General features: G+C 33.2%; 1 protein-coding gene across 1 annotated transcript; it reads left to right on the plus strand.

The window, feature by feature from the left end:
- Nucleotides 1–567: 567 nt before the first annotated feature.
- LOC147077540 (uncharacterized) lies at nt 568–8,554 on the plus strand. Its single transcript, XM_085940869.1, has 4 exons — nt 568–814; nt 2,577–2,723; nt 4,489–4,641; nt 6,099–8,554. The coding sequence occupies exons 1-4, from the start codon at nt 626–628 to the stop codon at nt 7,857–7,859; spliced, it is 2,250 nt and encodes a 749-aa protein (XP_085796995.1). The 5' UTR covers nt 568–625; the 3' UTR covers nt 7,860–8,554.
- The last annotated feature ends 14,605 nt before the right edge of the window (nt 8,555–23,159 follow it).

The following is a 23,159-nucleotide window of genomic DNA, read 5'->3' on the forward strand; positions in this document are numbered from 1 at the left end:
CACCACTCGAGAATGATATAATAAACGTCACCCAGAAGGCAAACCACCACCCATTATTTTTGGGTTACCTGGCTTCTTCGCACAATCTCCGTATACATACATGCAACCTGTCACACTGACAAGTAGTTATTATGTGCCGCGAGCTATACATTTTTAATTATGCATAATTTAGGGTATATTTAGGAGCTTTTATATTTGTATTTATTAAATTCATAAAAGAATACGTAAAAGTTGTGTGGTTTTCACTGCCATATTATTTTATGCAAGTCTACATATAAATAACACAAAATTATAGGATTATCGGAATACATTACGATAATCGCAACTTTTGACAGCTCGACTTTTTTATTCGTTCGTTGATCAGTAGCAGAGCATCGATAAATCGCACGATTATTGTCCACGGACTTTTGGCTCGCCAATGGAGCGCTGGCATTAGAAACAAAAAACACATTTATTTTTAAAGTAAGACAACGCGTAACTACCTACTTAACTATTATTTGCCGAAATCTTTCACTTCACGTTGTCCAATTTAATGTCTATGGTAGACAGCATTAGTATTTTAGTCTATGGCATAGCCAGTGACACGCGGCAGTGTTGTGAAGGTATTGACAGATTTTTATGTAAAATGTCACATAAAATGGAAGTAAAAACCGAAACAATCGATGAAATGTTGCCTGAAGACACGGCGGAGATAATCAGCGAAGGCACATGTCAGTGGATTGACCCAAATCACGTCAAGAGGGAAGGTCGATTTGACGTGTTAGTAAAACAGGAAAATGTCGAGGACGACAGCTATATTACCCACTTCAAAGAGGTATTCATAATTTTGTTGACAAATGCGAAGTCAATTTCTAAACTGAAGCACAACTATTCTAGAAGAAAGAACTATGGGAGGTCTTCTCCAGAGGTGGATTGGCTCTGACTGATAATAATGATGCTACTGTTAGGTTCAAGTCACCGCCATCTTTATATTAATAAAACCTGAGCATAACTTTTTGCACAAGCAACGATTGGTCCACTTTTCAGCTGTCAAAATCAGATCCTTGATTGCTTGACATATTGATTCGCCCTTTCTCGTTTCAAATTGAATTATAAAAAATTCTCAAATCAAATATTAAATATCAGTATTATTTATAAATGATATGCATTCCTTTTATTCATCAGCTGTCAAAGTCAGACTAGTCCTTCACACAAAAACCGGTGGTAATATCGATTTACAAAAAATATGTAACATTGATCTATGCATGACATCTGTAGAAGGTGTGTTAATGCTAGTGTATTATTTATCATGTAACTTATCTATTCAAATCAAACCATTACCTGTGTGAACATGACAGAGGCGTCATTATGATCACTCTATAGAACAATGACAGTTCATACATAAACAACAACGGAAGGGGCGGAAAAATTAGGACCAGTCATTGTGAATGTATCGGTTTTCTACTTTAGTAGGCAATGCTCTGACCATAATGGTGATACTGTTAGGTACATAATATATGCTTCAAGTGCAATAATCAATCAATGTGTGCTAATAGTGTGAAAAATAATCACAAAATTATGAGTAGCTTCAACAGAACCATGGTAAGGCGCATGTTTGACATCACGCGACAAGACTGATTACGGTGGCATCAAAAGTACGCAATGTTATGCCGTGTCCAGAAACTTGTACGTATGCAGTTCACCGTATCACACTTCACCGTAAATGTTGTATCGAAAATAGGGATATGGCCGTCTATAAAAGACCGTCCAATCTCTTTAGGTCGAATAGTACCTACTGTCATAAAATTCATGTCTAAATAAAATACAGTTCTTGTCAGTTTACACTTTGCAGAACGCCACCAGCAAACAAATTTTGAAAATCGGCTATTAAAATTGAATTAATGTTCATATTGAATCTAATAAAATTATAGACCGCATAGTCTACGACCTATACGGCATAAGCCCCACATCGAAAAGCGGGCCCCTAAGGCTAGGATCTTAGGCGGCCCCCCTACCTATCGTTAAGGGTAAAGGCAGTTTAACGCTCTACAGTAGCGTTTTCCAAATGGTGTACGCGGTAAAATAAATGTGTATATTTAGGGCTTTAGTGTATATACATCCATTTGAATTATGGAGATATTGAGTATTGATACACAATTAAAGATTAAATCGTACAACCACATTATTCTAAATAATAATATTATTGAAAGAAAATAGCGCCACATGCGACTTTTATTTTTACTAATAAAGCAAATTTTTTATGTGTGTTTATCTCACTTATCTGGTTGACTCACCTCGCCGGGCCCCTAGACTAGAGCCCTGTCACCCCCCCTCTTGTGGGGGCCATGCTATACGGTGATCTCTTTCTAATAATAAAGCTCACGGCGAACTGTGCTACTGTGAAATGTTTTACGTACTTACAATTTACATGTAACCATGTTGTGCAGCTAAACTGATAAAATGGCATTGGGTCGTAATGTCGTTCGGTGTGTATACAATCACTTGCCGAATGCTGTCATATATTGACGGCCACTGATTGCAGAGGAATGAGCTGTATGAGAACTGTTATATATGATTAATTATGATGTTATTTTCAGGAGAGTGAGAACGTTTTGATCAATATAAAGACTGAGGATGATGGAGTCATCATCAAAGAAGAATTTGTTGACAATGCAAACCGCCAAATTCAAAATGAGTCCCCTCTACCTGGCTGCTCTTATTCAAAATACAGGCCATTAGATCAGGTACGTTCAAAGCGGCTTAGAAGGGGCCCGGCGTGGCGGGTCGACATGTTAAGTGAGATTAAAACACACCACAATTTTCCTCTTATATTAAAATAATTACAAGGTAAAAATAACTTATATATACTACGTTTTTAAATTTTCTGTTGAATCATATAAACTTGACAATTCTATGTATTAATAAATACTGTTTTTTGTACTTGATAGAAATAGGTACTGAATAAAAATGAAAGAATAATGAAATGTCATTTTAACATTTCATATTGATTTCCACAGTAACCCACGTATATATTAATAATTTAGTTGCTTGGACTATCCCCTTAGCAAGCAATAATACTCGTAGTATTTTACTTTTTTCAAATTTCTTCCGAAATAACTTTTCATACAAAACAGAATTACAACAGAATTAACTGAACATGAATTCAATTCTGCTTAAAGATAGCTAAAGTATTAAAAAAATGCATTGGCATCGTGTTCTGATATATTTTAAAAGTTTCAAATGTCTGGCTAAGTTAGTTAAAAATCGATTGCACGATTTGTACTGGATAAACAATCACCGGACAAACAAGAATACGAGCTAAGAAAAACGTGGTAAAAAGCGATGCATATCATTTGGAGAGCACCACTGTATAACATTATACTGTCCTGAATCTCACCGATAGCTTAGGGGTCCCGCTTCAGGATATGGAGGACATGGTTTATTGGCTCTGGCTGATAATAATGATGATTCTGTTCTTCTTATTGTGCCATCCCCTAGCGGAGGTTGGCCACCATCAAGGCGATCTTAGATTTGTCGTCTTCTACCCGGAACAGATCAGTGGAGCTGCACTAGTACCAATCACGAAGGCTCTTAACCCACGAAATACGGCGCCGTCCTCTGCCACGCTTACCATTGATCTTTCCTTGAATGGCAAGTTGGGGAATGTTGTACTCTTGTCCTCTCATAATGTGGACGAGCTATTGTAGTTTCCTGGTTTTGATACTATGTAGAACTGATCTGTTCTCTCCCATTCTGTTACATACTACATTGGAGATCTTGGCATTAAGTTCGACAGTAAACTGACGTTTAGTGGTCATATATATATACCATCTGTAAAAAGGCGTTAAAGATGTTGGGTTTGTCTTGCGTACTTCCAGGGTCTTTTCGAATGTTAGGGTTCTAAAAATTCTCTATAACTCCTTAGTTAGAAGCAGACTTGAAAGTGGGTCTATCGTTTGGGCCCCGCATCAGTTAAAGTACGGCCTTATGGTGGAGAGAGTAGAAAAGAAATTTTTGAGACTCCTTTACTTTCGGCTGTATGGATATTATCCGTGGCTCTATCCGACTGACTTTCTCTTAGGTATGCTTACATACTGTAGCTTAAAATTTAGAAGGGATCTTTATTTAGCTACATATTTTTTCAGACCTATACGCGGCGTAAATTTGAACTCTGCCATTCTTGGTGGTGTTGGCTTGTGTGTCTCTGATAATTACCTTAGGAATCGAAGGCATCCGTTGTTTGTTCTCCCAAGGTGCAGAACTAACCTGCTATTAGTAATGCCAATTGGGAGGGCAATAACCGTGTTTAATGAAATCGCTTCGGACACTTATTTTATGTCATGTCGTGAACGCTTTAAATGTATAATTTGTTATGTTTATTAAATGTAAAGTAAATAAATTTGAATTTGAATTTGAAAAATTTGAATTGGTACATTGGAGGCCACTGATTGCAGAAGAAAGACATGTGTGAGGAGTGTTACATACTTTTAATAATGATGTTATTTTCAGACGAGTGAGAACGTTCTGATCAATATAAAGTCTGAGAATGAGAATGAGGGAGTCGTCGTCAAAGAAGAATTTGATGACAATGGAATCCGCCTAATTAAAAATGAATCTCCTATACCTGGCTGCTCTTATTCAAAATACCGGCCATTAGACCAGGTACGTTCAAGTATTATATAATTTGTTGTTTTTTTAAGCCCAATAGAACTTTAAATTGTAGATAGAAACGTTAACTTTGAAGCATTTCTTTTCAAAATTCGATAAGCATTTTATGTAAACACTAGTCGTTTAAATCGTTGTTATTATCTAAGGCGCCCGTAGTTTCATTGGTAAAACATGCTGGCGCGAATCCAGTAGATACAGGTTCAAATCACGTCATGTGTCGTATTTTTTCTACAAGAATGATTTTTTTCAAATGTGTATATGCATGAGATTTTTTTAAATTGTGTACATATATTCAGTATATAGAATGTTACATTCTAATATCTTATGTCTGATCATTGCCGAGTCAAGTAGAAAGCCGAAACATTCACGACTGGTCCTACCTTTGCCGCCCGTCCCGTTGTTGTTTATGGATGACCTGTCATTGTTCTATTGAGTGCTCATACTGAAGCGTCTGTAGTGTTCACATAGGGAATGGATTGCTTTGGATAGATGAAATACATGATAAATAATACACTAGCATTAACACACCTTCTACAAATGTAATGCATAGATTATTGCTACATATTTTTTAGAAATCGATTTTACCACCGGTTTTTGTGTGAAGGACTAGCCTGACTTATTCATGTTCAAACACGCGCGTCAATATCATTTTACTCCCTACTTCAATTATAGTTTGTCAATTTATGGCTACGGCCGTATGTTGTAGCTTAACCACTGGGGAATGACAAAAGAAATGGCGTATTTCAAAAAAACACTACCTTATTCTTAGGTCAATAATTATTATAAAGCAATCATTATTCATAAGATGTTTATGACACTTGAATGGTCAAAGACATAGCTTATAATAAGTATCGTTAGAATCATCTTCAAATGTGTTAATCTTGCCGATTCTTTGAATAATAAAATGCCTAATTCTTATCAAATTTGGGATCACAGAAATTATCAATATAATTTTTTATCGTGAATATTTTACAAAAATTATCTCGTAATAAATAATACTAATGGTTTTATAAATGGGTTTAAAAATTAATAAACGTAAAAAGTCTTAACACCACTGCACAGTTATGTACCGAAATATGACTATATTCTAAAACATTAGAGCGAGAGGTTTAAAAGAATACTATTTTATGTAACAAAAATACTTTATGCAGTCATTAAATGTTTAAAATAACTATAAAGGATAATAAGGCTTCAAAATTATATAAATAGATTATCTACAACGTTTAAGGAGTGTCCAGGATCATGGTTTGAAAATACAATAAAAACTCAATTTTGACCTTCGACGAGCATGTCCCCCCTTAAGAGCTAGTCGAATAATCTAGGTTATCACAAGTTTTGTTTTTGTTTTGTTACGCCAAAGACTTATTTTTTCTAAGGCGCGTACATAAATACACACACCTTTTTTTTTTAATATTGTTGAATTTAATATAACAACATTATTCTTATTGTAGATTTCTACCCAGCAATATTTCACTGTACGTCACAGAAAAACACCGGACATGGATACAAAAGATACAGCTGAATATAAAACAGCACAAGCCACCGAGAACATAAAAAATATGACGATGCGGCACTTAGAGATAACTACGGATGAACTAATCGTCAAACAGGAAGTTCAGAAATTATACTTGCCAATAGAGGTTCGAATTTTGTTGAGAAGAGTTACATATTTTCCACGTAACTTTATTTGCAATGATTGTTATGGAGTGTTTGAATCTGTAAATCATCTAAATAGTCACTACATATCATGCATGAAGTCTCAGCAGTTATTTACAACTGCTGAAAAAATACATCAATGCGATGTGTGTTTTAAAAAGTTCTTAGCAAATAGTGACCTTAAAAGACATAAAATGACACACACTGTTGAAAACCCATACCAATGCGATTTGTGTTTTAAAAATTTTCAGGGAAGTGGTAATCTCAAAAGACATGAAATGACACATACTGGTGAAAAACCTCACCAATGCGATGTGTGTTTTAAAAATTTTATAGCAAATAGTGATCTCAAAAGACATAAAATGACACACACTGGTGAAAAACCACATCAATGCGATGTTTGCTTAACAAAATTTCGGTTAATTGGTAATCTCAAAAAACATAAAATGACACACACTGGTGAAAAACCACATCAATGCGATGTGTGCTTTAAAAATTTTCTGCAAATTGGTCATTTAAAAACACATCAAATGGCACATACTGGTGAAAAACCATATCAATGCGATGTGTGTTTAAGGAAGTTTAAAGCAAAAAGTGATCTCAAAAGACATAAAATTACACATACTGGTGAAAAACCACATGAATACGATGTGTGCTTAACAAAATTTCAGCTTAATAATGATCTCAAACGGCATGAAATGGCACATACTAGCGAAAAAACACATCAATGCGATGTGTGTTTAAAAAAATTTCTACAAATTGCTCATCTCAAAAGTCATAAAGTGACACACACTGTGCAAAAACCACACCAATGCGATGTGTGCTTTTCAAAATTTCACCTAATTGGTAATCTCAAAAGACATAAAAAAACACATACAGATGAAAAACCACATCAATGCGAAGTGTGTTTTAAAAAATTTCTGCAAATTGATCACCTCAAAATACATAGAATGACACATACTGGTGAAAAACCACAACAATGCGATGTATGTTTTAAAAATTTTCTGCAAATTGGTCATCTCAAAAGACATAAAATGACACACACTAATCAAAAACCACATCAATGCAACGTGTGTTTCAAAAAATTTCAGTCAATTGGTCATCTCAAAAGACATAAAATAACACATAGCGGTGACAAACCATATCAATGCGATGTATGTTTTAAAAAGTTTATTGAAAATGTTGATCTAAAAAAACATAAAATGACACACACTGGTGAAAAACCACATCAATGTGGTGTGTGTTCAAAAAAATTTCTGGAAATCAGACATCTCAAAAGACATCAAATGACACATACTGGTGAGAAACCACATCAATGCGATGTGTGTTTAAAAACATTCAGACAATTTGGTCATCTCAAAACACATAGAATGACACATACCGGTGAAAAACCACATCAATGCGATGTGTGTTTAAAAAGTTTTCTAGAAATTGGTACACTTAAAAAACATAAAATGACACATACTGGTGAAAAACCACATCAATGCGATGTGTGTTTAAAAAAATTTCAACAAATTTCCAACCTCAAAAGACATCAAATGACACATACAGGTTAAAATCTAATTCAAAGCTTTTGTTTTAAAAAATAACTGCAAATCGGTCATTAAAAAACTTGTAATGAAAAACTGGCCTAAAATCACACCAGTGCAATGTGTGTTTTTTAAATTGTTCTGATAATTAATAAACTAAAAAAACATCAAAATGAGACAAACATGTAACGAATCTAGCTCTGCCATTAATTTACTTAAAGAATATCGCAAATCAATGTGGCCACCAAGCCCTCCGCATGAGCCGATTTTTGTGAGTAATGTTTTACCAAGTGCATATTCAACACGCCAGTGTTGCCATAATATAATTTATAAAAACATCGCTTGTAAAATTATAACATTGGAATAAATATTCGATATCTGGAAACACTACGACACGCACAATGTCACTTATATTTTCGAATAACCCAGGAAAGGGTCGCAGAGAAAACGTGAAGGGGGCGTGGCCAGTGCGTGAAAAAGTTCGTCATGTTTTGAAGGACATACAGATGCAATAGCTCTATCTATATTTTTCTATAATCTAAGGTGGCTACCTTTGCTATAATTTTAATGATTTGTTGTAATAATCTAATACTACTTCTAGCTATGATGAAGCATTAAACCTGTAGGTGGTAATGTTTTATCTTTCTTGAATTTTTTTAGTGACTAAGTATTATAATATTTTACTTGTTTTTACTGTATTAAATTGGTCTTCATAATTTAAAAAAAAAAAACCATAGACAAATTTAAACATCTTATTCCGAGTACCCATTAACGAGTCGTAACTGTGACCGTTGTAGATACAGCAACTAGCAAGGACGACAAATAATTAGTTCGCAAGCCTAATAAATAATTGTTCTGCATCTAGAGATGGTTTGAATATCTGAAACAGTTACAGCCAGTGACGTCCAGTGGGCATTTTTTTTTTCAATTCAATTCATTTATTTCACATATTGTTGACATTACAAATTATAAGTTTAAGACGTTCACAACATGACATTTAGAAACAACGAAATATTATTAAAACAATATTAGGTACATAAAAAAAGAGATAGATCAACAGTTATTCTACAATATAAATGTGTAAATACAAAAAATATATATAGGTACAAGGAAGTACACCGGATGAGTTAAGCAGACCCTATTTTAATAATTTATAAAATAACGTCCACCTATACTCATCCTCACGTAGATGGAATATATCAACATCCGAAGCGATTTGGTTGAACAGAGTTATTGCCCTCCCAATTGGCATCACCAATGGCAGGTTAGTTCTGCTCCTCGGGAAAACAAACCTCTGATGCTCCCGATTTCTAAGATAGTTATCAGGGACACATGTCAATACTACCAAGAATGGCAGAGTTCTCATTCACACCACGTATAAGTTGAAAAAATTAGTGGCCAAATATTGATATCTTCTAGCACTTAAACTACTGTATGTAAGCATACCTAAGAGAAAGTCAGTTAGATAAAGCCACGGATAGTATCCATATAACCTCAAATAAAGGATTCTCAAAAATTTCTTTTGAACTCGCTCCACCATAAGGTCATATTTCAACTGATGCGGGGCCCAAACAATCGACCCACTCTCAAGCCGGCTTCTCACTAAGGCATAGGGGGCAGTTACTCGAGGGGCGTCAAATCAAGGAAAATCATTTGGAATATACCTATAAAAATAGCAACATTAATTTAATAATAACAAAAATATCTTTCCATTAAAAAAATAGCTCACTGGTTTTGTCGGGTTCGTGATATCAAGTTTACCTCCTTTGCCCTTTGATGTCCTTGGTGACCATAAACGACACGTGTAGATTTGCGAATAATTAGTCTGATATTTTGTTAGTAATGTATCCATAGAAGACAATTATATCTTAGATATTGGACTCATGAAAGGATGATAAAAATAATGTATTAAAAAATGAAGCGGCATTTTCGCAGTACCTAGGGGCGGCATTATCGATATCAAGGGACGTCACTGAATGAGGTTCAACTTTTGTGTAAATTAGAATGTAAGCCTGTATATAACATGTGAATAATTGTATATAATAGTGTGTAAAGTTTGTAAATAAAAATCTGTTAGACATTTAAGTATTTAAATTAAATTAATATATATTTCTCCACCATTGATTCTTTCAAAAATTCACCTGTTTCGTTTGAACGCGCTATCTGCAAAATTTTGTATAATGGCATTACCCACTGAAGAATGATGCCGATACATTACATGACTGGTCCTACTTTTCGCCCATCCCGTTGTCTATGTATGACCTGTCATTGCCTATAGAGTGCTCACACTGACGCGTCTGTCGTGTTCACTTGTCGGAGTATTCTTAGTTTTAGATTATTTTAACCTATCTTGGAGACTTTGGAGTTCATCTGATTTAGTGGTTCTGTGTTATTAATAACTGGAAGTGACGATCAAAGTATTAAAGTTCTTCTGTGTATAATAATATCATAATACACTAGGACGTTTGTCAATGTGACAGTCGATTCTAAACGACAACAACTAATAATTTATTTATACTCTTAAGTCATTATAGAATACCAAACTCTGCTTGCAGGTACGTAGTAAATAGTATGGTAGGTAGTGGACCACTCGTTGCTTGTGCAAAAAGTTATGCTCAGGATTTATTAATCTAAAGATGGCGGTGTTAAAATATGGACATTAATCGAATTATAAATGTATGTTTTTTTCCTTTAGTATTTTTATCCTTTTCTGTTCTATCTTAGATCACTCATATTATATATAAAGATCACTAATTCTTCACACACATATTATAATATATATATTAAATACTTATATATTCTTTATAAAATGTCTCTTTTTTGTCTATAATCGTTCAATATTTGTCTTATGTACTCGTATTTCCCTTATATGTATGTTCTTATTTTACTTTCTTTCTTGTTAGGCTTAACTATATTATAATTTATATAAATGGAAACTTTGCTGGTTTTAATAACTATTCTTTTTTTAAACACATTTGTAATAAAAATGTAACTGTTTGTTTACTGAATAAATAACATAAATAAAAATATGTAATATTGCACATTTTTCGCGTAATAAAATTTATAGTGTTGTATTATAATTGGACGTATTTCTGCAAACAAGAGCACACGTGTAACATGTTGAGAATATTCAATATTTGAGTTAGGATTGATTTAAAATGTTGTGTGATTATTTGATTTTATTAAAGTATCCCATCAGATGTTTAAATTCAATAATCACAAATCATATTTTTTAAATCAATCACCCCTCAAATATTGAATTTACTCAACATGGTATACGTGTGGATTGGATCTTGTTTGCAGAAATACGTCCAAATATAGTACAGTTAGTATCAATGATTCAATGTTATCGTAGGTATAGTAGGCCTTGGCTAACAACGTGTAAAATTATAAAATTCGCATCGGAAATGGATGGTTTCACAAAAAAAATGATCGATAACTTAAGTACCTAGGTACTGTCAAACGGTAAATTTTTCACTATGGAAATATGTACATCTCATTTTTGTTAATAGAATTTCGTAACACCTAAAAAAGTATTGCCTTTGCGACTAAATAAATTAAAAGAATGTTTGGTAAATATGCTGCAGAGGCTTTGTTACACTGACGTCCCGTGGGGGTAGGCAGATTGAGCGTCGCTTGGGGGCGGCAGTTACTCATAGAGCGGCAAATTGAGGAGAATCACTAGGTATATATAGAAATAGCTACATACCTATACTTTCCTTTAAAAAAATCAACTCACTGGTTGGATACAAAATATACTTATTAATAATTAGGTACTACCTACTTATTAAAGTTTTAAAAATATTTTTTATCGGGTTCGCAATGTCTAGTTTACCTCAGTTGTCTTTGGATGTCACGTTCTTGGTGAACAGCAATGACACGCGTATACCTAATTTAAAATTTATCCAAATATATTTGACAGTCACTCGCGAGTTATGAAAGTTATCAAGTGTATTTTTAAATGTGTCTGACACCGTAGACTCGCAATATTGTCTATTGAAGCGGAGATGGCGTTTAAATAAGATTAAGTTGTATATTATATAATATATCGTTAGTAATGTATATATTCAACACATTTCTTAGATATTGGAATCATGAAAGGATGATATAAAGTAAAGTATAAAAAAAATGTGGCGGCATTTTGTCTAGGGACCTCACTACTTTGTTATATCTCATAAGGGTGTTTATAACTAATTTTGTAAAATTGTAGAAATATCTAGACCTTAATGTTGCCGGTCTCAAAACTATTCGTTTTTTGCTTATGACCTATAGAAGGGGTGACTATTTTTTTTTTCACTCAGTAATCGTCCCTTTCTGTTTTAAGTGATCAGTTTAAACATGGTATCTATTTTGTAGGGAAGTAACCTATCTGAAGTCTACATTTAATTATTTTCAGATGGAACGTCATTTTGCAATACAATCAAGTTCGAAGGCAATATTCACTGTCATCATATTTTGATGTACAATAAAGTAAACGTTTTTATACCTTCCACCCACTTTTGTATCACTGTTAGTAGTAAAGCTTTTCAACCGCCCACCGGTGCCACAGTGATGGTGATTTATAAAGTAGGAAAGTAACTTAACTTTATAAATTTTATAAAGTAGAGTTACAGCAAATCTATAATAATAAATAATTATCAATAACTCTATAAGTATCAAAAATTTTGTTTCAGAAGTTTGGCAGAATAAATCTTTAAAAAACAGCTTACTATAGTTAAATCTATCTTTATTATTTTAGTTAGCATACATAGAAGAACGAAGTCTGATGAAATTTCATTTGTAATTAATTAAATTATTAATGAGATTTCTGAGGCTGACGCTGCGAAACTAAATACTGGATATCTGACTCAATTTTTGTGACGAACAAACAATGAAGGTCTCCTCTTTCGGAAATGTTCAGGCGGTTTCTTGTTTTGGTCATAATATGATTAACAGCACTAAAGCATGATGCCACAAGATACGAGATAGGGAGAGGTTTCAATAAACGGTATATCATTTTCCACATATTTGTATATAAGACAGACATTTTTTTATTTTGCCATAGGTTGTAGAAAATTAATCAAGATAAAAATAAATTTTTATATACAACGTTTTTAAATTTTCTGTTGAATCATATAAATTTGACTTGACTAGCTTAAACGATCAAAAAAATTGTACTTGACATGTCATATTGATTTCCATAGTAACGCACGTATATATTAATAATTTAGTTGCTAGGACCCCAGACCCGTAGCAACCAATAATGGTGTCGAAATAACTTTTTATGCCAAACAGAAGTAACTGAAAATGAATTCGCATCGAGTTCTGATATGAGGCGCCGAGTAGCTAAACTGGCTCCTGGCGATTTTTCGATAAAATGAGTTTTGAATGTACTTAGATGCTCTATCGATAGATCTATCGACTTTTCCAGTTGAGAGTTTCAAATTCCTCCCAATTTCATCGAAAAATCAAAATGAATATTGACGTGAGTCGCCAAGCGCGCTCTTTGAAAAAATATGGAGTCGCTAAATTGTCTCTTCTTAACCGACCAATCAGACGCCGCCATTCAAATACTGATTTCAAACGTACGGTAAAATCTCTATACAACCGCGTCAAACCGTTTGCGTCTGTGCAGTGAGAAAGCCTTGATTTTGCTTCGTCTATTTGATTGTTTTTACTAATTAATAATGGATGTTTCATTAGTAAGTGTAACGGAATCTCTACCAGGAGAATCAAGGAAGCGTTTAAGAAATCCAGCTGGCTGGAAATGTAACGTGTTACGCCAAGAAAGGTATTTAAAAATTGACATTCCTAACATTAATTTTTGCTATAAATGTTTCAATAATCCAGTGGTGTTTCATAATATTATTTTTTGTTTCGTACGCTTTTTTTAAATTATGTCGTAGATACATAATATTGTATATTTAGCGTGATGTAATTATTATGAGATCTCTAAGTACAGATTTTTAACATATTTTGCTTGTGTCAAAAAATAATATTGTTGGGACCTTTAATAATTGGACATTATTTTTTGACTTGATGACTTATAATAAATTGATTTAAGATAACCGCCATAAATCTCATTATATATATTTACATAATATCTAAGTATAGTCATTATTTTATACTTTTGTATATATATTTTATTAACCTCTATCTTTACTTTTTATTTTCAAAGTTATTAATTATTGTATTTTTCATAATTTGTTGCAGATAGTCATCTAAAAAATTGCCCAAGTATCCTCAGTGTAATCATGACACTAAGAACTTCAAGTGCAGTTCATTAAATGAAACTGATATTAGACATTTCCATACTGCATTTTATGAAAAGGCAGTGAAACTTGCTCAAGATACATTTATAGTGAAGTATTGTAAAGGAGTTTCAGTGATGTCACACAGTGGGGCTGAAAGAAAAAAATCTTTTTAATTTTATAGTGACCTATATACTTTTAATTCCTCTCTCCACCTTGGAACAACTAGATCATCAATGATTATGCTTTCTATGTATGTGTTATTGGGACCATCACGTATTCACATGTTTGTGTAATTTCTTGCTCGCTTCTCATTAATAAACACGATTCTTTATTCTGAAAAAATGCTTTTTTTCTATGTACATACATACCGCTATAAATGCTAAAAAGATGCAATGTAAAAAAGGATTTACCGTGTAGTAGGTAAGTATGGTGAGAAAATATTTGTTTGGCAATATAAATTCTAAAATATCTATATTAATTAATACATAATATCTATATATAAGAAATAAATACGACCCGCTACTGAACAGTCATTTCCGGCCGACCTTATTCCATAAGTGCCAAACTCGACTCTATTGACATGTAACGTCAAAGTGTGAGTCACAAATTTGGCTCCTTGCGACAGCGAGTGATGCAAGTGTGCTCTCCGGACAATTAAAATGCATTTATTTGGAATATTGGCGCATATAAATTGAATTTGACGTTTTAATTTACTATTTCATATAAACCGGAAACTAGAAAATAACTTAAATTACACTTAAAGTTATCACACTGCCCATAACAGTTTTTCGTGATTTACTCAAAACTCAAAAAACCCCCAGGAGCCAGTTTAGCGACTCGGCGCCTCATATATTCTAAATGTTTTAAATGTCTAGCTAGTCGGGAAAATAGCTAAAAATCGATTGCAAGATTTGTACAAGACAAAGAACCACCGGACAAATAAGAATACCTACGAGCTAAGAAAAAAGGTTGTAAAATTATGTTCTCGCAATCGACTTGGATAATGTTTATTAACGCAATAAACACAATGGATGTTGCTAATTTACAACAGATTCTATGAAGTCCATCTTCAGATTCTCTGACAAATAGTAAGATTCTACATGGAGCGAATTTTGCCACGTCTTCCTCGTTTGTTAACTCAATTGTCCCTAAAATAAAAATGTTAACCAATCGGACAACTAATTAAGGCACATAAGATGGATGTCGTGGTGCAGTGCTTAAGGCGCTGACCTCCACTTCCGAGTTCTGGGCTCGATTCCCAGTGAGGACACACTATCGCAGTCGAGAAATAATAGTGGCATAATCTGTCATTTTTGAGTTAAGTATGCAGAAATATTCCAAGATATCATTTCTATCCGCACAAATAGCATCATAATTCTTAAAAATATAATGGTGGCCTTAAAAGCATTTTTGTCATTATCATATTATAACATTTTACTTGAATTCAAGCAGAAATAGTGGCACAATGATCATTGTGCCATTGTTATTGCGGATAACATTCAAAATGAGATGACTCAAGTTTGCCATCTTCACGCCATTATAAAGTACATTTAAAAAAGAACTGTTTTAACACAGCAAAATAAAATATTCAAACTGTTCTGCATAAACAAGAATTTCGAGTTGTGCCACTATTATTCCCCGGGTGCGATATGTGTTTGTTTTTCTATAAGCCTGGTGTTTGTGATTGTTCAAAATTACTAACCTTGTATGGAAAACACAGGTCAGAGTTATTACTAATTCTAGAAAAAAAACAATTAGGGTCTAACACTAGATTCAAAGACATCAACAAATAAATATTATTAACATCAACATAGAAATACTTACGGTATTCGAATCTGCGAGAAATCAACGGCTATAGAAGCACATATTCTCCCACTAGCAAAGCGCGGAGCCTACATTAATACAATAAATATGTATGTACCTATGCACTTTTTTCGTATTAAATAATCGTTGGTCATAACAAATATCAACACAGAAAAATACAATAATAAAAAACGATTTTGTAAGTAAGTAGGTATATTTATTATCTTAATTAGTTTCATGTACAAATACAAATAATTCTATATATTATAAGCTGAGTAGGAATTATTGCTATAGAAATTCAATACTTTATGAATATATTACCAAGGATCACATTTGCAACTGTTCTCGAACAAGAACTTTTTGTCCACGACTTAAAACCATGAACTCACAATCCCGTGCAGTGCAGCTCCTATTTCGTTATCAAATGAGGAACGCCCCCAAATTTATCATTTCATTGTAAGCTCCCGTGGTGTCATGAAAAATGTGTCTAAAACGTTCAGGAGCGATGTTAGAATTATTATTAGGAAACTTTTGGTTTATTACAAAGAAAAGGAGTCGTACCTTAAACGAGAGTCGATATATTATTTTAAAGACGCATGCCGTGTGCGCGTTACCGCCATGACAGGTACGTCGCTGAGAGGTCTCCTATATGCATCTACAGCGACTTCCTGTTATCGCCAATTGCTTCTTATCGGGCTTATAGTAGGTCAAATACTATTCTCATGGATACTAGAAAAGTAAATAATGTAATTTCCAGCCCTGTCAAGAAGTTTTGTTATTTTTTCTAAGATTTGTACAAATAGTGATATGTTTTTCTAGACATTTCCATATACGCGTTTAAAAAGACAACTTGATTTATTTTAGAGTACCTACCATAATGCTTGTAATAGAATGCATGGCAATGGAAAGCGAAGCTAGTTTATCTTATTTTTGTTATTCTGTAATATGTATAAAAGCATATCGATTTCTGCTGCTAGCACATCATGGTGTATTATGAATAAAATTCGACATAGGTGAGGGAGGGGGTTAAGGCTATACCTCAGTTGAGGCATGGTTTAAAAAGATCGTGGCTAGGCGATGCGCGGATTGCGGGTCGCGGGTTCAAATGACGCATGCCGAACGAAATATAATTTGTCATATAAATCCAACATGCGTCCATTTAATGTTCTATTAGTAACAATAATGATATATTCATCGACATGTTTTCTTTTTAAAGTAAATGGGTAACGTTTTTAGTCATCTTTACACGATTTAAGAATTAATACGCCCGTCGCCATCACGAAACAAAGTGACGTGTTTCCAGCTCGACGTTCTCTCTCAGAATGCGAGCGAGTCCAAAATTTCGTCATGCTTATAGTTCACTGATGTATCACCTTAAGGTTTTAGTGAGTTTATTGATCTCATTATTATTGATTTCTGCAAGTGAAAGATTGTTCGTGATTTTTCACCAGAATGTGTAATTCTTTAATGTCTTTTGAGTTGAATATTTGCAGATTTTTATAAAAACTCACATTGCATTCAGTGGTTTTTCATCAGTATGCATCATTTTATGTCTTTTGAGTTCACTTATTGTGATAAACTTTTTAAAACATACATCGCACTGATGTGGTTTTTCACCAGTGTGTGTCATTTTATGTCTTTTGAGTTGACTATTTGCGATGAATCTTTTAAAACACACATCGCATTGATGTGGTTTTTCACCAGTATGTGTTATTTTATGTTTTTTGAGTTTACTATTTGCGCTGAACTTTTTAAAACACACATCGCATTGATGTGGTTTTTCACCAGTGTGTGTCATTTTATGTATTTTAAGTTTACTATTTGAGAAGAACTTTTTAAAACATACATCGCATTGATGTGGTTTTTGACCAGTATGTATCATTTTATGTGATTTGAGATTACTAAGTTGTACGAATTTTTCAGAACACACATCGCATTGATGTGTTTTTTCACCAGTATGTGTCATTAGATGTGTTTTAAGATTACTTGACTGCGTAAACAGTTTAAAACATACATTGCATTGATATCGTTTATCACCAGTATGTGTTAATTTGTGGCTTTTCAGATGAGCAATTACTAGAAATCTTTTAAAACACACATCGCATTGATGTGGTTTTTCACCAGTGTGTGTCATTCTATGTGTTTTTAGAGAATTAACTTGTATAAATTTTTTAAAACATACGTCGCATTGATGTGGTTTTTCACCAGTATGTATCATTTTATGTGTTTTAAGATTACCGTTTTGCTTAAAATTTTTAAAACACACATCGCATTGATGTCGTTTTTCACCAGTATTTGTCTTGTATGACTTAAGATGCTGAGACTTCATGCACGAAACGTAGTGATGATTTAGATGTTTTACAGTTTCAAACACTTCACAACAATTATTGCAAATAAAGTTACGTGGAAAATATGTAACTCTTCTCAACTTAATTCGAACCTCCTTTGGCAAGTATAATTTCTCAAATTCATGTTTGATGTTCTGATCATCGATGGTTATTTCCGAATGCTGCAACATCATTTTTCTGTTTTTATTGATTGCATGTGCTATTTTGTTATCACTCAGGTCATTATCAACCGTATCTTTTGTAACGATATCCAATGGTTTACTCTTACGTACTGCAAAACTTGTCTGGGTAGAATTCTACAAAAAGAATAGTAATGGTATATTAAAATAATATAAATTATCACACTAAATGCAATATAATTATGTTCCCTAATATAGCATTGATGTCTTGTGACAGTTAATTATTTTAGTGTTTTTTTTTTGCCAAACCGATACGTTACACTGCGCTCCATTGTTGACATTTATGATCAAAATCATTATTTTACATAAAGTTTAGATAAGTAAAGTAAATTTTAGTAAAGACATTTTAAAGAAAATACATATTAATAAAACAGTATTATATATTTTAAAAAATAGATCTGCATTGAACAGCAGCAAAGTGTAAATACCAAACATATATAATTATATAACAAGGACGTACACCGAATGAGCTAAACAAACTTTATAAAACAATGTCCACCTATACTCATCATCACGCAGGTGGAATATGTCAATATCCGAAGTGATATGGTTGAACAGAGTTATTACCTTCCCAATTGGCAATACCAATGGCACCTTGGGAGAACAAATTGATACGCTCGATTCCTAAGATAGTTATCAGAGATACACAAATCAATACTAGGTACTTACTATAAGAATGGCACATTTTTTATTTACGCCGCGTAACGTTGGAAAAAAAAGTAGCTAAATAAAGATACTTTCTAAACTTTAAGTGGCCGCGCGGCTTAAGTGTTGGACTATCACGCCGTGGATCCCAGGTTCAAATCCTGGGTCTGGCAAGTACATATATTGTTTTTCAATTTGTGTGTGAGTCAGGGTATGGACCTAATATGTTGAGCAAGTGGCTGATATCCAATTCACGTAAAAAACAATATATGTTAATACAAACCTCTACTCTGTAGAGGCCCATATGATCCTATTAGGATCGGACATGGTCGAGAGAGATGTGAGCATACCTAATGATCAGTATACTTCGCCCAGCAAATCTTCCTGAACAGAACCACGCTAATAATTATTTTATCCAAATTTACTTCTATCGTCTTTACAATCTGTTGTCAATTAATGAAACTTATAATTGCATTTTATCACAACATTGCGTAGGCATAGCAATTTGGCTCATTTTTGCTAAAAGGGTTAGTTAATAAAGAAAATTTCCCTACACGGAATGAGACCAAATCAGAAGACTCCCTAGAATTCGTTACATTCATAAAAATGCAACGTTTGGTGCGATTTACACGCTGGTGGCATCGTCGCACATTTATTAAAAAATGGGGCCAAAGCTCACGTTAAGGTCAATGGATATCCTTATCGAACCATGATTAATATTTTGTTTTAAATACAGATTCATCCGGCAGAACGATCATTTCAATAGGATGTGCCATAGAGTGACCGCAAACATCGCCTTATTTAAATCAAGATTTGGCGATAGATTGATTTTGAGGAATGGACGTGTCAATTGGCATACAGGGTTATGCGATGTGATATCTCTGGATTACTTAGTGTGAAGCTTTGTGAAGTAACTGGTATATGCTGATAAACCAGCAGCATTTAACGCATTAGAAGCCAACATTTCCCGTACTATACGACCGGCAGTCCTTTAATAAAAGTAGCCCGAATTGGGCGCCCAGAATTTGCTTAATTGAAAATACTAAGGCCACATGCCCGAAATCATTTTCAAATGTTAATGCCATGAAGGTATCGATTTTTCGAAAAAAATATATTTAAATTTAACAATTTAAAATTCCATCGGACTTAAAAAAAAAACAACCTTTGTAATTAAACATACCTGGTCTAATGGCTTGTGTTGTAGATAAGAGCAGCCAGGTTGAGTTAATTTATCATTAATTTGGTGGATTGCATTCTCAACAAATTCTTTTTTGATGATAACTCCCTCATCATTATTTTCATACTTAATATTCATCAGACCGTTTTCACGCTTCTGAAAATAACATTATTAATATTATGTAACAGTATCATCATTACGATTATCCAGAAAGGGTCTCCCAGAGCTCTTTCTTCAATAATTGGGCACCTATGTATGACTTAATTTGGCAGGTGAATGTATAATCACGAACGACATTCCAATGTTATGGGAAATCTGACAAAATAGTGCACTCTTTCGGTCATACTTATTTGTTTTAGTTGAATAATTAAGAGTACATATTATTACAGATGGCTGGATAATTTTTTTTAAATGCACTAAGCCTTGCCTATACCAAATTATATATAATTAAAAATAGTTTTCTATATATAAAATATCCAAAATTATGTATGTTTAAATCATTTAATAACATATTATAGCTTGGTTTCCCAGGGTTTATGTTAATTTTTAAAAACTAACACCATCAGTAAATTATTGTAGTCTTAGTTCAATGAAAACAAATACGTATAACTGGCAACGTTTAGTGTGCACCATTTTAACTTGCACCACCTTAACAACCTACCTCTACCCTTCACCACTGGACAACTATACTACAAATGTTAATACTTATCATACTAACAGATGTTTATACTAAGTAAGAAATTCTCTGTTCAAAAAAATAAATCAAATAAATAATATACTTTGGTTACCAGAAAACATTATTATAATCATTTTGAGGTACTGAAGCTGCATGAAGTCAATTATTACGATTATAATACATGATAAGGAATCAGAAGGCAATAATTAATGGTAACACTACTAACTAAATTCTTAACTAGACAGTGACGATCACTAAATGCAATATGTGTTGCCAGACAACTATAAAGTATTAGTATATACTGGATGAAACCAACTTTATAGAGCTGCAGATATATTAATTTTACGCATGTAATACTTATCATTTATATATCAATAATAATATAATACATGATTAAAAAGATTGCTATATTATCATAAAGCAATTAGGTACCTTCATATTTTTAACTATAATTATAATTAACTATTTCTTTTATTCAACTAATCATTCACAAGATTTAAGAATGTACCATTCTAATTATTGAGCATACATAATTCTGAAAAACACTTTCTCAGAAAATATATTATAATCAATAGAAAAAATCTTTTTGAAAAAAGTATGCCACCCCGGCGGGGAACCGAACCCTGCATCTCCCGGGTTTACGCCCCATCCGCGCATTACCTCTATGCTACGCAGTAACATACTAATTGCGACAAATTTTAACTATTGCGATAAATTCTAAAAAAATATTGGAGAAATTTACGACGTCGGTTAGTAATGGAAGTAATAGGTATTTACTTTGATTTAATAAACAAAAATCGATTGATAAAGTAGCTTGTTTAGAAGAGCGCTGATGAGTGGGTATTAAAAGTGGCCAATAGTTAAATTTGTCGCAATTAGTATGTCACTGCGTAGGATAGAGGTAATGCGCGGATGAGGCGTAAACCGGGAGATGTAGGGATCGATTCCCTGCCGGGGTGGTTTACTTTGTTCAAAAAGATTTTTTTTATTGGTTATAATATATTTTCTCAGAAAGTGTTTTTCAAAATTATGTATGTTCAATTATATTTATATTAACATGACAGTATTTATAAATGTACAATATTAAGAGACATAATAACTATGCATATGGTAGATATTATCCACATATATTGACATAATAAGGCGGTTTTTTTCATAGTAATATTAAATTAATAAGATATGTACCTACATAAAACATTTTCCATTTTGATGTTGATTTAAAAAAAATCGTTAATGACTTTGAAATTGTTTACTATGAAATTCATTGCCAGAATTAAAAAGTTTTAAATAGTTTTCATTCGTAAAATAGTTCGCTAAAGGCCTCAAATGGAAATGGGCTGGAGACATAACTCGAAGAAGGGACAATCGTTGGACAAATCTAGTCATTAAATGGTACCCAAGAGGCACAAAACGTCCGTAAAGACCTAGAGGCTGCTGGATCATGAAATGATAAAGTTTTGCGGAAGTACGTGGCAACGCAACGCACAGGACCGAGAGAAGTGGAATCAGCTTGGAGAGGCCTTCATTCAGCAGTGGATAGATACAGGCTAATGATGATGAAGAAATAGTCTATATTATTATCATGCATCCCGGCCCATCTATTCTATAAAAAGGGTGCCATCGGTGGCTATTGAGGGTAGTTTTCTTTATATTTATGTATTGAGGCGGCTAATTGTTACAATAAATTAACCGTCTTAAGCCTAACTATCAAAAAGTGATATGCTTTAACAGCCCCTCTTTCGTTAACTTTTAGAACATGATAGACAATTTGACGGCTTATTGTTTGTACCTAACAATATTACATCGATACATAAATATGATAAATTACCCTACTAACTAGGTACTAAGTAAATTATTCAGTCACATGAGGTTATGGTTTTCATTAATTACATATTTTTTTGTATGAATTCAAAGAGGCCAACAAATGTTATCTCCAGCAAAGTAATTTACTTACTGTAGTATGTGAAAAAGGGTGAATAGCGAAAACAAAGTGAATGCTCTCACACAAACGGAATAGCTTTGGTATTTAACTAGAATTGAATATACAAACTATGGAGTTATGGTGGGTTTCAAATATAATAAGTAAATGTAAAAATGTGGGTACTTATGTACGCGCGTTAGAAGTTATAATTCTTTGGCGTGACAAAACAAAAACAAAACTTGTGATAAACTAGATTCTTTGATTAGCTCTTAACTATCTTGTTAAATTACACACTCAGGACCGCTTATTGGAACGCCGTTGGTTTATTTCTATAAACTTTAACTT

Source organism: Rhyacophila brunnea, unplaced genomic scaffold, assembly GCF_057557595.1.
Source record: "Rhyacophila brunnea isolate RB1 unplaced genomic scaffold, BYU_Rbru_1.0 scaffold_13, whole genome shotgun sequence".
Classification (NCBI taxonomy): domain Eukaryota; kingdom Metazoa; phylum Arthropoda; class Insecta; order Trichoptera; family Rhyacophilidae; genus Rhyacophila; species Rhyacophila brunnea.